At 27.7% G+C, this 17324-nt stretch overlaps 2 protein-coding genes across 2 annotated transcripts in view; both read right to left on the minus strand.

Annotated features, from left to right (window-relative positions):
- The window catches only part of LOC126901721 (uncharacterized), a 116933-nt gene that overhangs the window by 69744 nt on the left and 29865 nt on the right, over window positions 1-17324 (minus strand). The window lies entirely within an intron of this gene.
- LOC126902116 (dentin sialophosphoprotein-like) lies at window positions 8698-9784 on the minus strand. Its single transcript, XM_050679141.1, has 3 exons — window positions 9400-9784; window positions 9037-9303; window positions 8698-8964 (listed from the first exon to the last, which is right to left on the minus strand). The coding sequence occupies exons 1-3, from the start codon at window positions 9782-9784 to the stop codon at window positions 8738-8740; spliced, it is 879 nt and encodes a 292-aa protein (XP_050535098.1). The 3' UTR covers window positions 8698-8737.

The following is a 17324-nucleotide window of genomic DNA, read 5'->3' on the forward strand; positions in this document are numbered from 1 at the left end:
ATTTTTTACAAATAAAATTACCAATTTATTGCAAACGCTTTTTATGTTTTCTTTTCTTACAACCAGATGTATTCCAATTACAGTCGAATATATAGAATTAAATATAATTAATATTAATAACTAATATTTATAAACATAGACATGAGTTTTATCAACTGACATCTGAAGATCATTTTTAATTCATAAATTATACACTAGAGAAAACGTATGTTTGTTTTAATTGTTAGTTGAATTATGGACATGAATATGCCTTAAGGTACAAAGGAGGCGCTCATAGAGCCATTGTTAAAATAATAAAATAAGAGCAACTAAATTACCTAGGAAGAAAAGAAGAAATTAAAAAAAAAGTATTATATTTTTTAGGATATGACTTATGAGTACATCACAGTAAATAGTGCAACAGATTTTAATATGCGAGGTTAAAATTACTACCATGGCAATAAATAATAATTAATAAATACAATATAATTAAATTGATGTTTATAAAACTGAACCATTTACAAATAACAATTATTTTATACGGGACGTCCCAATCTGTTGTTATATCATTAAAAAATTTTTAATTAATTTTAATTTTGGACTAGATGTAAAACATAATTTTTATTATTTATTTCTAACAAAAATAGATAAATAAAAATAAAATTATTTTGTTTTTTAACTAAAAATTTTAAAATAATTATTTTGCATGTGTAGTACAGCTCTTACTGGTCTACATTAATAATGCATACTCTATGTATCAAAATAGTTGTAAATCAATAAATACTTGTTTTAAAGTTTGTTATTGACCAATAAATTTTTATTTATAAGAAAAAGGCTAAAAAATAATAATTTTGTTATTCAAAAAGATTTTTTTTTATTAGACAAAAATAATAAAAATAATGTTTTAAACGTAGTCCATTACTGTACCTAAGCAATTTTAATAATCTTATCTAAACTTAACCAAATATTAATATCTTATAATATACCAATCAATTATAAAACACGAATAAGTGAAATTTTTTTTGTCTAAAAAAAATTTTAAAACACAAGAATTTTCAGTAATTCAGCTTGCAATGAGAACAGTTGAACATTTAGCTATAATTTGGTTCTTTATTTGTAATTATATTCATATTAATCAATAAAATAACTTAAGTTCTTAGATATCTTTTGTAATTTAGAGTTGCATGATAATATAATCAGTATATAATGCTTAGTAAGAAAGTAAACACGTTTGATTGATAATTTGAATTTACACTTGTCTATAAATTACAACTTACAATTTTCATACTGCAGGTGTAAATATACATATTTTTTATACATTGTATGTCTATAAAAATATATATTAGCGTATATACATACCCATATATTATTTAATTCTTACGAAAATTATAAAAATATTTAAGCATATACTGTTATATTACCTTTATAAAAAAACCTTTGGACAATCAAATGCCTTAATATATAATCGTGTGAAATAAAATTCTAATAAAATTACTTGTCATGATAAACTTTATCAATAAATTAATAAATATTGATCCATTTCTTTTTTCATCGTACAAAAACGCTGAGTTATTGGAGCTAATATAAAAGAAAAAAAATGAAGTATACTTAAATCTCCTTCTCTGAGATATTTTTATTTATTGGAGGCATAATAAATAAATTACACTATTATTTATTTATATAATTTTACAACAAAAACATATTAAAGTTATTTACTTCAAATTGATTTTTATTCATATAAAAAAATTAATTTGGTATAATCTTCACAATTTATTTTATTACATTTTTTAAGTCGTCGACATTTTTACTAAATTAGCTTAGCCAGTATAAATTAATATTTTATTACCGTTATACACGTGATTTAATAATATTCAAAATTCATTTCACATATATTAGTATAATTTATTACATATATTTTAATACACTAATGAGGTTTATTTTATTAAGGTCATGCAAAACTGTTCATAAGAAGTTCTATTACGACTTTAATAACTCATTAATCAAACTAAAAATCAATAGATTATTCCAATGAATTAAATAAAAAGGTTATCGCATTAAAAATACCACTGATGTTATTCTAATTAACAAAATTTGCTATTAGCATTTGTATATTAGTTAACCTGAAATTAAACAATTTTTGGGAACAAATAACGGTCGTAAATACATCAGTTCTAACAAAATAGTTTATAATTAAAAAATGTTAATTTTTATTATGATTTATTGTGTTTTACTAATAATTGTAGTTATTTATGATAACTTATATTCGAATGTATTCTTTCGTATAGAAATTTTATTTGTGCAAGAGAAATATCAATAATTAACTATAGAAAATCATTGAATGTTGTAAAACAAAAATTGACTCTATGTACTATTAAAAAATATTAATCAATATATTAAGGTATTGCATATTTTAATGAAAACAATTATTCCGTCATAAATAACTTTTTTATTTATTAGTTTATTTATAATTAACACCCATAAGAGTGTTAATTATAAATTATAAAGATATGTACAAAATTCTAGTACTAATAAAAATTACAGTAATTTATCACACATTGAAAAATGTTGATACGATTAAAAAAACATTGTTTTCATTTTTTCAAAAACATTTTTAGCGCTTTTCAATATAATGTACAAATTTAATTAATCCAGGATCACTTTTAAATGACACATTCCTCAACGACTGATATTAGGACACTCAGTTCAAATTATAATCTTACTTCTAATTATAAAAAATTGGAAAATAAAATGTGTGTGGCATATAAAACATACCAAACATTGTTGTTCTACAAGAGGATTTATATAGATTTTCATGACACCAATGGTTAACGACCAGATTAGTTTTAAACTGGTTTGTGAATCATCTATTCTTAAAAGCAAATATTAAAGATTATATTAAGCTCAGTACATGAATGTAATTATCATTTCATACAATTTTCCAGTAATATGCATCTATTTATTATATGTAATGTATATTATACCTTTTAAAAAAATTATTATAATCAATAAAATAGTAAACTATGAAAATTAAACTCATTTTATAGTTTCTATTATTACATAAAATTTTAAATCCTTTATTGTACGTATTAAAGGATTTAGAAGGCTTAAAAGATAACTTCATTTTAAGTTATTAAATTAGAATCAATTATAATTATTAGTCCAAGTTATCGTAATGAATAGTAAATGCTGTTTTTTTATGTGTGAATTATCGCATATTATTTAAACTGAATACAATAAAAGTACTATCCAAATACCAGAAATATGAAGTGTTATTTAAACAAGATTGGTATTTTTGAAGAAATCCAAAAATAAATGCGTAACAAAAACTAGGTACATTCAAAAATTGAACAAAAGTGCAAACCACTATTTACTTTAACTGTGGGACTATAGAAATGTCTACTATTAGGTATCGGTAAAAATTCTTTTCAATTACAATTTCAGGTTTCATAGTTCACACGTCCGGAGCGGCGACACTCGGTCAATTTAACGAAATGTCAGTTGAAATCAATATGAAAGGTATTGGCGGTATTTTTTCAAACATAGTAAATACAAAACGACTCGTTGTTGAAACTGAATCCGGAAATCGCATAATATTATTGTTATTAGAAATAATACGACCCTCGAAGGGTTGGAAATATCAAAAACATATCCATATGCGTTCATCCGAACGTTTAAAAATCAAATACATTTGGCAAAGACTTTCTACGTGAGATTATCTATAATAATGTAGAATTTTATTAAAAATAGTTAATTACGTCAAAAAAGTTATTTTAAAAATTAAATGTAAAAATGTTGAAATTTTATTTGATATCCCTTGACTAAGCAAAATACAGAGAAAAAAATTTCGAAATTGTATTAAATGTTACCAAATTCATAAGTGCAATATTGTAGTTATAATGTTGCACAGAACGATGTAAAACCAACCAATGTTTCACTTTTTTGCCCGACAATTATTTTACAACCGGTCCCCAGGTTTTCTTTCTTTATAATACTTATAAATAGGGCTCGAACTTAAATATTTTAAAAAACATGAAAAATATGCTTAAAAACTTTATTAAATTTGACTTATAAAAATAACCTAAAAAATGACAAAAAAATCTTAAAAATTGCATAAAACGTTTTGTTTTTTAATTTTCCATTACATAAATCGAATGTTGTGCTTGGAGAGCATCAACTAAGTTAATCGTTTAAAGAAATACAAAATGCATTAAAATGCGGGTCTTATATATAAATATAATAAAGGTAAATATGTGCTTTATTATTTTATTGCGACACAAGAGTCATCTTTTCAATAACGTCCACAAATTTAATGTTTTCTTTGCATCTCTCTTGAAATTTCGCTGAATATGGTCGCGGATTGAAGACTAAGTAATAATTGGAATCACGAGTATTTCAAGGATTCTCGAGACACTGTACAAGTTACATTAAAACCACTGAGTAAGTGCAGATTCCTATGGCGGCTCTTTTCCTTCAAAGGACGCGGAAACGCGGCTAACACGTCGGTTTTTCAACCATAAACTATGTCGGTCATCGAAAAGGTTATATATTTTTTCTCTAATAATGGCGGCAGCTACCAATGCACTGACACCACTACAATATATGCCTTTTGACACGGACCACCCAAAAAACGGATTGTCTGTTTAGGGGATAAATACGAACACGAAAACGACCATATAATATAATAACATAATGCCCGTAGTACCGGTTACACATCATATACAACGCACTTATTATACACGTCCACAAAACGTCACCCGCTCTCCGTATAATGTTGTTTCAATAGACATAAACACACGGAGCCGGTCGCTTCCGCGTCATCGGACCGCACTCTTACGAAGTCCCTAAGTAGGTAAGATGACAGATCGGACGTTTCACAAATACTGTACATGAAAAAACAACAAAGTCATATTAGGTGTCGTTTTCATTGGCCACTCAATTTTATCTGTAAAAACTTTCAGTAAATTTCAAAATACTCCTCCTCGGTGGTACTATTTTCCAGCCATCTGTACAAACTTTGATTTTATTATTACATTAAGCTCAAAATTATTTCCTATGAGGTATCCACTCTCCTACAACATTTTTGGTACTACGGTTGTTCTATGTATTATAAATGTTCAGTAATGTGTCGTGTGCAAATCTAATACATACTAAACACGCTCAATCTTTTTAAAAATTATCTCATTATGCTGGAATGGTTGTCGTATAGACACCTCCCACACACCGGGTACTGTCTTTATTAATACCAGAATGTTAATAAATAAAAATAAATGGTCAGTGAAACTCTAAGTGTTATTAAAATTACATTGTTATAAACGTATTTTGTTATTTCTTTTGTATACAGCAACAAAATAACTCAGACACGGTGTCAGGACCAGGTTTTATGGAATAATACGCGTATAGTTGTGTACACATTATACAGACTTCATCTAAAACGACCATTGTTAAACACATTCATTGTTTGGTAACAGGCCAGGTCTCATCCAATATGCGACTTGTGCACAACTGTTGTAAATTACCTAAGCTCTAAACACAGGAACAAATGATCCAATTAAATAGCACGGCTAGTAATTTCCATTAAATTGGCATTTTAATTCATATTTTTTATAAAACTTACATGATACAAACGCTAGCAAAAATGTGTAAACATTTTTAATTTTTACTTACATCTGTATTTTATTATTACTTTTATTTGAACTTATTGTTAATTAAATTTATAATTAATATAATATTAATTATATAAAAACATATATCAGCTGAATATTCAAATTTAATAAACTCAAATTTGTGATAACGCGTTTGTTTTAAATTATAAACAAAGTTAACGACTAATTGTCAACATAAGTGAATTGTAAAATATTCATTCGTAAAAAATATACATTTTGTTAATTATTCCGCCGATATAATTTAAAATAATAAAAAATTCTACCATTATAATACCGATCACATTTTCAAAGCGAATTTCTAACTTTCTTTGAATGATTGCATACATTTTTTATCTATAAATATTTAAATTTTCATTGATATATTTACTTTTTTATGTTAGCGTAAAATCTTTTAAATTAATCTCTTCACGAGTAGTTCTACCTAAAAGATTTGGTTATACGTAATTTGACCCTCAACGTGTGAATATTTTGAAAATGTGGGTATAACTTTTGGTTTGATTTTTTACTGAATTTACTATATTATAGCATAATAATTTATGTGGAAACAAAAAAAAAGTATTTAAAAATTCACTTTTTTAATCAAATTAATTTAATGTATCTGTTTTTCGAAATAATATATAATTTTGATACATTATTCCACGTAACTAGCTTATGTATTTAGAAAACCGTGTGAAAATTTGTTTATAATTTATTAGTTTGACCTGTATTATTTTCTCAAATATTTCAGTTTAATTAAACTTTTCAGAAATATTTAAATAATACAATTTTGATTATAAATTGTTCTTCGACATAAAAAAGAAACAGATACCATTTCGGTAAAATAAATAAATGAGTATTAAAATATAAATTGAAAATTTAATAACACAGTAATTAGTCCATTTGTTAATTAGTTTTTTTTTACTAAGTGCATCACAATGTACCCCTATTGTAATTTAATTAATGGATATTTTAATGTTACACTACTCTAAAAAAACAAATTTTACGATACTGTTTGAATAAAATTTGGGAACATTTCGAAAAAATGTAATGCTCGTAGTTAGACTCACAACTAAACATTGTTTAAGTAACGGTTCATCGAACTAACATATTTTATAAATATGTCCAATAAACATTGTTCAACAAAGAAAAAAATTTGAAATATCTTCTACTTGATTTGATAAACCTTATTTGATATTTCCCACGAATCCGTGACCTACTTTTGACCATATATTCCCTTGAGTCATCAAAAAGCCTCTTTTAGGTAGACCGTGAACCTCAACTCAGATACAAAACGGTAGCCAAACGACGGTAATTATGATTGCACAAGTAATAGAACACAAAAAAAAACAACCCGTTTAAAATCACCATTTAACCCGACGTCGTTTCGCCTACATCCTCGTTCATTAAATTATTTTACACGGATGTACCCTGTAAACGACCGATTATCATGTCGGTCCAATACGGCGATTATCGGTTACTCAGTAGTAATTACGGAGCCCACGAACACTGCGTTGTCGTCGTTGTAATGGAACACACACTTTTTTTTGAAACTTCTTTTTATTAGCCTACACCAATGTGGAACGCTGCACTAGCGAAATGAAATAATAGTGGATAATGATTATGAAAAAACGGTGTAAGTATACACTTGTGAATTACGTAGAGGCGATTAGCATTATTTCCAGATCCGTGTACTTATTAACATAATTATATATTATTTACCATATTATCTATTTTACCGGTCAGCTACTCCACGTATAGCGTAGCCACCGCCGTACAGTATAAAATGCGTATTTTTCGGTCTAATGAGAAATTATGTTGTGCTCGCGCGTACAAATGTATCATTATACTATCCTATTATAAGTACTCACGAAACCAAAGTGGTTTCAGGACTCCAAAAGACGCCAGCAGGAAGCACACGTGTAATTTAAAACCTCTACTACAACTTGTAGAAGCGCGCCAGGTTTCACACACAACAAGGCGTTTAATGGAATTGCCTTGTTCGTGTAAACGCCGTTTTTGATAGAAGACACTTATGTTTGTGCACACAAACCTAAACACCGATACTTGAGGTCTATTCAAAAAATATTCTACGTTTTTATAGGCGTATCTAATAAACAATTATTGATAACTAGTATGTTGTGTAACATTAAAACAAAAGATGAGTCTTCATAAAAATTTAATGACGCACGATTTAATTTTAAGTTCTAGTGATACTATTAAACGATTTAGACAATTATTTGGTAACTTACGTTTCATAACTATAATAGTTTTGACTTTTTAGTTATAAAGTGTGTATTTTCTAAGATCTCAATTTATTATGACAGACAATTGAGACGGTAATATAAAGACGGGTAATAAGTCACAAAATAAAATATTGATCAACAGTAATTGATTTAATAATGAAAAAAATACTTTTGTATTTTTTATAATCATGTACGAAATCCAATAAATATGAGTTGCTTTACAATTGCAATAATCCTATTTAAAAGAACATATCATGCTCTTTTTTTTGAGGGGGGGTATATTTTAGTAGCCTGCTCGAGATCGCCAATGCTAACTGTCTATATCTTACCTTAGACACCGTGACCAATAGCCAATATTTCGACAGACGAGTATCAATTCTCGATCGCACATCTCATAATGAGTACGATATCAAAACATGTTCTTTTAAGTTAAAACTAACCTACTTTGTAAAATTAATTCTATAAATCGATTTGACATTTGAAAAATAGACTAAAATAGACTAAAATAATACTTCTTTATATTTCTAGTCATACCAGTTTTTAAAACACAAACATTTCTCATAAACATATCAATTTATTAAAAACAAATATAGTAATAAACAATTTTTAATGAAATAAAAAACAAAATTTATAACAATGAAATTAATTAGGTTGTACATAACAAATGTGTACAGTTCATGTTTTTTTCTTTGTATATATACAAAATATAAAATAAGGATAATTTAATAATTTTAATAGGGATGATGAAAGGAACGTTTTAAAAGTTTAAACAATTTAATTACATGAAATAAGGGAGGTAAAAGGGTAACTCAATTAAAAATGTCCTTGGGCACTGTTTGATGGGTTAAAAAATAATATAGAACTATTAAAATTTTATTCATGTTCTGAATCATCAGAATCGGAATGAGAACTAAAATCAGAGCTAGAAGAAGAATCATCATCATCCGAATAGTTTATTTTTGAAATCTTTAATATTATTTTGTCTTTTAATTCATCTGATTGCGCCACGTAAATCTCTACACTACTTGAATATTCAAGTTTTTTTGACGATTTACATTTGTTCAGAGCGTTTGTAGGCCGTGCTCTGTTAGAGGGATGTCCTGTTGAATTTTAAGAAATAAAATATTATTATTATACATTTTTTCATTAAAGTGTATAAATTAATTTTGTACCGTTGCCATTATAGTCAGTTTCTGAATCATTTGTAATTTTTGATTCGTCATCTGAATCAGATGTTGAAGACGTGGCCCTTATCTTCAACACCACTCTATTTTGTGGCCCATATTTACTAGAATGAAACTCTACACAACTAGAGTATCTACACTTCTTTGATGGTTCATATCCGTCAAAAGTGTTTGCCCTCTTTAATGAATGTGAACTATTATACAGTTCTGACGACTTAACTGAAGTAGATGGATGTTTATCCATATTTTCATAACCTGGTAAAATATTAGAGAAAAATCAACAAATTAATCATGACTATTATTGTAAAAATAACAAATATATCCGATGATTAAAAAATTGTTATTTCATACTTTTTTGACGTTCCACTACATGTGTCTCATCGTCATGCTCGATTTTTTTTTTCGTAGATGATTCGTCAATGTGTGTCGAAGACTGTTCCGCGAGTATTTCGTATGGATCCCTCCAATAAGATGAACGTGATTGATCAATATTTTTTATTTCTTTGACAAACGGTTCAGAGTTTTCCTCAGTTACTGGAGCTGCATTAGACCGAGTAGATTTGCGATGCGAACGCTTCGACTTGTCTTTTGCTGTAATTTTACTAATAGATTCAATATTAGGATTGTCAATCAAACTTTTGTTTTTATTGACAGGAGTCTGTTTCTTAAATGGAATTTTAGGTTTTCCGCGTAATCGTTTGAGTTTGCCAAACAATTTTTGCGTCTTTGAGCTCATCGTTACAAATAATTTAAATAATTAAAACTGAAAACTGTCAACGACGCAGGCTTTGAGAAAAATTCAAAAAATTTAAGATAATCTTGAAAGTCGAAAAATTCTCAAAGTTAACCTGAGAGTAAAAATTTTTGCTAATTTACAAATAAAAAATGGTATCCATAGAAACTATTAATAGAGAACGTACATTAAATATATTTTTTTTAATATTTGGAAACGTACGAAAATGGCTTGTCTATTTTTCTTAGTAACATATATAGAACAGCATTAATTGAACAATAAAGTACTATGTATTAGTAGATTATTTCATTGAAATTTCAATTTAATATTTTGTGATTATTAAAAAAATTGATTTGTATAATAATTTAAATGCAATTATTTTGTCTACAATCAAATAATTTGTGAGAAATCCAGACAAATGGAGTTGCTTTAAAACAGCAGCAGTATTATAAATTTTCCACGAAAAGGAAAAACCTGATTGTCTAAACCATGTGGACTTTATGTAAAATTTAATTAAATTTTTTTATCGGATTTTTAACAATATGTTTTAACTACATTTTCCTCGAAAAAAAAACAAAAAAGATTTTTCTGAACTTAATAATTATTTCTTATAATTACGTTGGGATGTTGAATATAATGAGAGGACCAAAGCTGGATTTAGGGTCAGACGAGTACACCGTTGTAACATTACCCGTGCTTTTCATGTGTTTTTGAAACCTTGCAGAAAATATGTATGGAAAAAAATGACATTTTGTTATAAAATAATTCATTCACGATTATAAATTTCGATTTACAAATTGCAGCGCTACTAGGTAGATTTTGATCTAATTTTGCTAAAATATTTTTATTAAACTATCTGTATGATATTTTTGTAGTAGTGTAAAGATTAAATTTAAACACCTATCTAAAAATGAATTTTTACTTTGAAAATCCATTATGATTTGGTAGCACACTATTATTCAAAAACCTACTTACACCTATGCTATTTCATCAAGGAAAATCAAAATTAAAAACTTTTTTTATGGAACATTTGTCTTTTTCTCACTGAGCATCTTGTATGATAAAATTTGTATTTTATACTTCTTTACCGGTAAAATATTTATTACATATTAACAACATATAATTTAATAAATTTCAACACACTCAGAAAAAATATGTTTAACCAGAAAATAATCTACTAAAAAATTGTTATTTTTTAGTAGCCATAAAACTTAGCCTTAGAGATACACTTTATTAAAATAGAAATTAACAATACTATAAGACATATTCAAATTCAAATGGTTTCAGAATAATTTTGTATTTTATTTTATTTTTAATTTACTAATAATAATTCGTCAAACTAAATACAAAACATTACTTAACAGCTAATTTTAAAGATTGAACACTTTAACGCTATTCGTCTTATTTTAAACGTAATACGTTTTTAAGAGTAATGCGTTCTATAAGATATAAAGGGTAATGTTTTTTACTGATTAAATCAAATGCTACGCTAAATTTATTGCATATATGCATTTTTCTTTTTTTTTTTTTTGACTAGGTATATGTATATAATTATACTTCCCTAAAATATATACACGATATTACTTATTAATAAATTGCTGTAATGAATCCTATTAATGATCTAAGTTCTATGCAATTCAATTTATTACTAGTTAAACCAGTTTTTTCAATATTATTTACGACTAACTAAATTTTAAATACGCTACTTAAACAAATTTACCCAAAAATTATCTATAGTAATAAAACAATGTTATTATAAATCCTAAGCTATATATATAAAAAAAAAAAAAATTATATTAAATACAATAAAATTAATAACTTAATAACATTCTTCTGGAAAACATTCACTCAACTTTACACTCCGCTCATAAGCTAACTTGTCATAAAACACATTTTAAATACCATCGTCTTCACAAAAAAAATGTTGGTTCAAAAAGTATTTCTTTACTTAATAATATATTCACGCGTTACTTTGAAACATTTTAATAATTATATAATTGATGGCATTCATACCGTTAAACATTTAATACCATTAATCATTGTTTTTCTACTTTATCGGAACGGTTATTTGTATGTTGAATAAACACAAAACATTTTGATTATAGATGAAGTTTCTTACTCTCTATTTATAAAATATGCGTATTCTAAACATAGTATATTATTAGAGTATATTAATTATACAAACTCAAATGTAAATTTTGAAAAACCACTTAATCAAAATATCAAACATTCACCACAAAAAAAGTATTTTTTATTTGTTCATAATTTAATTCATTGATGATATATGAAAACTTTGACACGGGAACAAGAAGATAAATGCAAATTAAGCAGCGTTTTAATGATGGCGTCTGACAAGATACCTCAATTGTGTTACATATAAATTACAAACTTCCAGTATGAATTAAAAACAAAAACCCCACGGGTGTACAGTCTAATGATTTATTTATCGAAAAAACGCCCATTTAGCTCATTATTACAGAGTAAATTAAACATACCGACTAATTCAGTACAACCAATTAGCACCGATATTATTTATTTTGGTGCTTATAATAACGATACATAATGTTAATTTTTAAAAATAATCGGCTAATATTTACAGCATACAATGTGTAATACATCGATGTAGAACGATTTTTGGAATTTCATAGGACTTGAGTAGCTGTCCAACGGAACTACACGCGTTGAGAGGTGTAGCCAAATGAGATTATAAATTCCACGCATGTTTATTAATTTCATTATTTATTTATACTTAATGTTCAATTCTGAGCTCGAGGCTATCAGTCAATCGTTCATTAAAAAATACAATTATTTACCGAGAACAACGTGAATAATTGCTATCACGGGGGTGACGATGGCAGGTGCCTAAATCCTTCCTGTCCTTTATCTGCTGCGTCTACTCACCAACGGGACCCCCGCCGTACCTAATTAACTTGTCGAATTTCCCATGCAATTTATATGTTTACCACTGGAGGCGGATGAGCGCGCGACCGACCGACCACCTTTCCCGTGTGTGTTTATTGTTATTATATTCCATCTCTACGTGAAACTTCACCCGGAGGCTCTGCTTGTTTAACAGCCTCGTTAAAGTGTAGACGAACAGCGGCTGCCGTTGCTCCCCGTGACCAGGCGCCCAAATGAGCCACTTGATATGAAATGGCGTTCAATAGATATTGCCCAGTGTTTGAAAATACTTTTGAAAAACTTAATTCACTCGACGCAACGCCGCCACAGACGTTCTTGTTTTCACCCATTCAGTGCACACAACACATTTTCTCTATGTAAATAAGTGTAATTTATCTTTTTAACGTTCTAGTACACGTGAAATATATATCCCAACACTTTTAATACGACCTGTTGTTTAAATCTATTTTATTATAACGTATTCGGTAAGCTGTAGAACCGCGGAGCAGTAGATAATCCTCAATTAAGCCGCGAGAAGATGTGTATTTCAGTGCTCTGAATATTTGAAAACTATCGTTCTTGTATTTTTTAATACAACACGTGACCACGACTCCCGTATTTATTCTAAAATACTTCACATAACTTATGAGTGTTTCGTATGTTGAAGGATATTGAATTGATACGCGCAACATGTGTTCTCTCGTCTTAAAATTGAAATTTCAAAAATATCACTATCAGTTTAATGACATGATCGCAACACGAAAAGTCAGTCGCCCACGAAATTATCTTTGTGTCTATACTTACTGCGGTTTAATTTATTACAATTGATCAGAATAATAGCAAATTAATTACTGTACTATTGTCAAACACATCCCGTTTATCGGTTTTCTATAACTGGGCAATATAATTTATTTTTCGAAATATGTGAATTATAAAATACATAATATATATAAACGACGGCAATACGGCCGTTTAACAATTATATTACCCGTCATTATTACTATCATTACGGTCCGTATAAGTGGACTGTGGAAAAAAACTGTTTTCTTAATATATTCCCCCAAAGACCAGACTTGTCTCTCGTAATCATCAATAATGGCCCTATAAAATTGTTAATGCGATATTAAAACGGTTTTATTGCGCCTGCTGCTGCCGCAGTCGTCTTGTATAAATAGCTTAATATCCTATTTGGATTCGAGTCGTTTGGTTAATCAGCACTATCGAAATATCTTACATTATTATACTCTCCGTGCTCGTACCTATAAACACTAAATAAGCACACTATAATAAGTATAAGTGTACATATTATAGTTTAGGTATACAGTTATTCAGTGCCGTGTTATTATAAACTCGGTCGTATTGTATCCACTGGAAAAACGAGGAAAGGTACTACCGAATGGGTACCAATTTAGTTTTATTGCAAAACATTAAATTTAAATAAACAGACTAGTTTACATTTTTGGTTAACAAAAGATTTTGTGACAGCGATGCAGGGGTGGTCATAAAAATATATATAAAATATGGATCCTCTTGCCACGGGTTTCAAATTTAATACAATTATCTCGTTAATTGAATGTGGTCTAATAAAACGGTTACCAAACTACTTGTATGACATTAATTATAAAGCAATATTATGACCTGAGATGAGATTTTTGAGTTGATCTTTTATATGTAGACGCACTTTTTTATGGGTAGACATATAAATTGTTGTTTCAGTTTAATTTTTATGATATTCTGAACATTCTTTTAGTTCAAATAAAATGTTCAAATATCAGTTAATTTTATTGAAGCAATACAAGGTTTAAATTTACGCAGTAAATTTTACTTAAAAACTTATAAATTGTTCCTACAAAATTATGAAAAATACAGTATTAATTAATAAAATATCATTACGTAACGTATTCCACAATTATAAAGTTGTTCGCACAGGCGCAAATAATATTTTTAATTTGGGAGTACTTAAGTTCTAAAGATCAAAAAAATTTGTTCCTGTTCCACTCGAAATGATATACCCGATCTTCTTATCTGTTTATAAATAAACAATTGTCTGTACATGTTTTTTTCTACCGTTGTTTTATTTCAACTATAATTGTTTAAATCAAAACATATTACTACGTTTATAGTAAATAATAGATACTAGACCGATGACATTGCACATTGACAATATTCAAAGATAATATTTCAAAACAAGAGTACTTATTTTTACAATAATATAGGGAAATATTTTATTTTTCCATGCAAAATTTAAAAAAATGTAGTGATAAGTAGCCAAAGCTACTCCCTATTTGCTCCTATGACTGTCCCAATTTTATATTAGGAATAGTTAATAATCAATATAAAACTATTTTTAAATAAAAAACAATACTTTTAGTGTAAACTAATTAATTTAATTTACAGAGTGGTACGCTAACTATTTCTTACTCATTATTTTCAGAAATATTAGATAAAGTGTAATATTTTCTTTTCAAAAGTTATTAATTTTAATTAACACGAAAAATATAGTTTTATCCTTTCTTTTCCTTGCCCTCAAATTTGTATTAAATTTAGTTTTTTTAATAGAAACACACATGTTTAGCTAGCTTAATAATAAAAAATTATCTAATTAAAAATTGACCTTTGAACCATTCATTTAAAATGTATAAGTATTTTTACATCATGGCGGGAGGAAAACAGCGGTTTAGATAATGAAAATATAGAATATAAATATTTAGAGATACAAGTAAACAGTACCGCCCCTCACCGCCACTTTTATCTTCAAGTGTTAATAACTTTCGAAATACTGGTTCAAAAGTTGTTATCGATCGATATTTTTCTTAGTTTATCGTTTTTTTATTTTTTGTCAGTTACACATGTATGTTTCCATTAAAAAATCGAAAAATTTAAGGGGTAAAAAGAGAGAATAGAACCATATTATTTGTGTTAATTAAAGTTAGTAGGATACTATAAGCTTTCGAAAAGGAAAAATGAAATCTTATCTTATAGTTTTGAAAATAATGCGCGAGATATAGTTAATGTACCGCTCTGTATAGAATTCATTATAATCAGCTAAAAAGTGAAGAGAGCAATTTTTAAAAGTGTCAAAATTGTTCCTAACGATTTTCTAAAATATCTAATTTTATCATAATTTCAGTTAGTATTGCTAAACAGGAATTCAACATCGTGTATTTATACTTTATGATTAGAGGTAATAAATAATTTGAAAATATCAATGTACATTTTTTTTATTTCATAGAGCATATCGCTTCAGGATATAAAACACAAGAAAAATTGTACAATAATGGTTTATATGTATTAACAAAAAAAAAACTAGTATTCCCTGAACTCGTTTAAATACAATTTACTGTATAAGTTATCATACGTTGAAAACAAATCTCATTTCTTAAATAAATTATTCCTATTTTTAAACTTGTACGATGTCACTAGGTGCGATGTTATTTTAATAAAACAAAAATCACCTACGGAAACAATTATTTTACGCTGGGTAATATTGTGTAAGACTTTCCATGAAAATATATACTCGCGTGTTCAATTAATAAGATATAAGTTATAACTACTTTGTATGCTGCACATTACAACTTCAAATAATTACTTTGAGTTATTACGACATTTAGACAATGTAAGTTGTATTATTTCACGCATTGTCATTAGCCGCGGTGTCAAGTATATGGATGTAATATGTAGAAGTAATGTTAATAATAATAATAATAATCATATAATAATAATTCTTATTTTCATTGTGCTTTAGCGCACAACGCGGTCCAGACGTCGGGGCGCGCAGCAATAAACTGTCTTCAACCATTGTGCGCCCCGGGGGCAGCATAATTCAATGTAAAACCGATTTTAATTTTCACACACACACACAAGAAGCGAAAAAGCAAACGTTAGACATTTATTGCGGTTAACAAATATGGAAGAAGTGGGCTCTTAGCACCTATATACATTGCCCACAATAGGAGAGGATGCATGCCCGTTGGGGAGGTAAAAAAAAACTGGTTGTCTCGTTAGAAATTACCATGCTCATTGATTTATACATTACAGTCACAGCAATATCCATGTACATTGCACACATACACATACTTACTACAACGCGGTTCTTTATTGCTTTGCGGAATACATTACAAAATAATATTTCACGCCTATATATGTACTTAAGTATACATACTCGAGCATAAACACATATACATGTATAACTTCTTCAAGTGCACTGGTTGCCCTGAATAAATTGCAATTTTCCTAAGTGAAATTATCACGAATATGCAATGGACATATGGATTTTACGATAACAACAAGTAGCGTTTTTTTACTTTTACATTTGATCTTGTGAATTTTCACGTTTTCGCTTAAAGATTATTACTCGAAGAAATAAGGTGATCGGTGTTACGACGACATTTTTATAGGGTTAACTACACAAAACCATGTCAGTAATAGGAAATAATGATCGTTCCTGTGATCCTCTTGGTTGCGCCACTGAAAGTAAAGGTTATTCGTGAATTATTATTGGCATAAAAAAAAAATATATTATTTACTTATATATTATATAACACTATTAGAACTCGACAAAATTATTATTATTTTATAGAACAACGTATTTTTTGCCTCATTAGGAAATTCGGAAAATAATAGTTTGGTTACGGAACTAACG

This window comes from Daktulosphaira vitifoliae, unplaced genomic scaffold (assembly GCF_025091365.1).
Source record: "Daktulosphaira vitifoliae isolate Bord-2020 unplaced genomic scaffold, ASM2509136v1 Scaffold_3, whole genome shotgun sequence".
Lineage (NCBI taxonomy): Eukaryota > Metazoa > Arthropoda > Insecta > Hemiptera > Phylloxeridae > Daktulosphaira > Daktulosphaira vitifoliae.

Excerpts from the sequence above, each read along its gene's own strand:
- LOC126902116 (XM_050679141.1), bottom strand. The coding sequence starts at position 9,784 with ATGAGCTCAAAGACGCAAAAATTGTTTGGCAAACTCAAACGATTACGC. Across the intron at positions 9,304-9,399 it reads TGTAGTGGAACGTCAAAAAA|GTTATGAAAATATGGATAAA; the intron begins GTATGAAATAAC and ends ATATTTTACCAG. Across the intron at positions 8,965-9,036 it reads AACTGACTATAATGGCAACG|GACATCCCTCTAACAGAGCA; the intron begins GTACAAAATTAA and ends AAAATTCAACAG.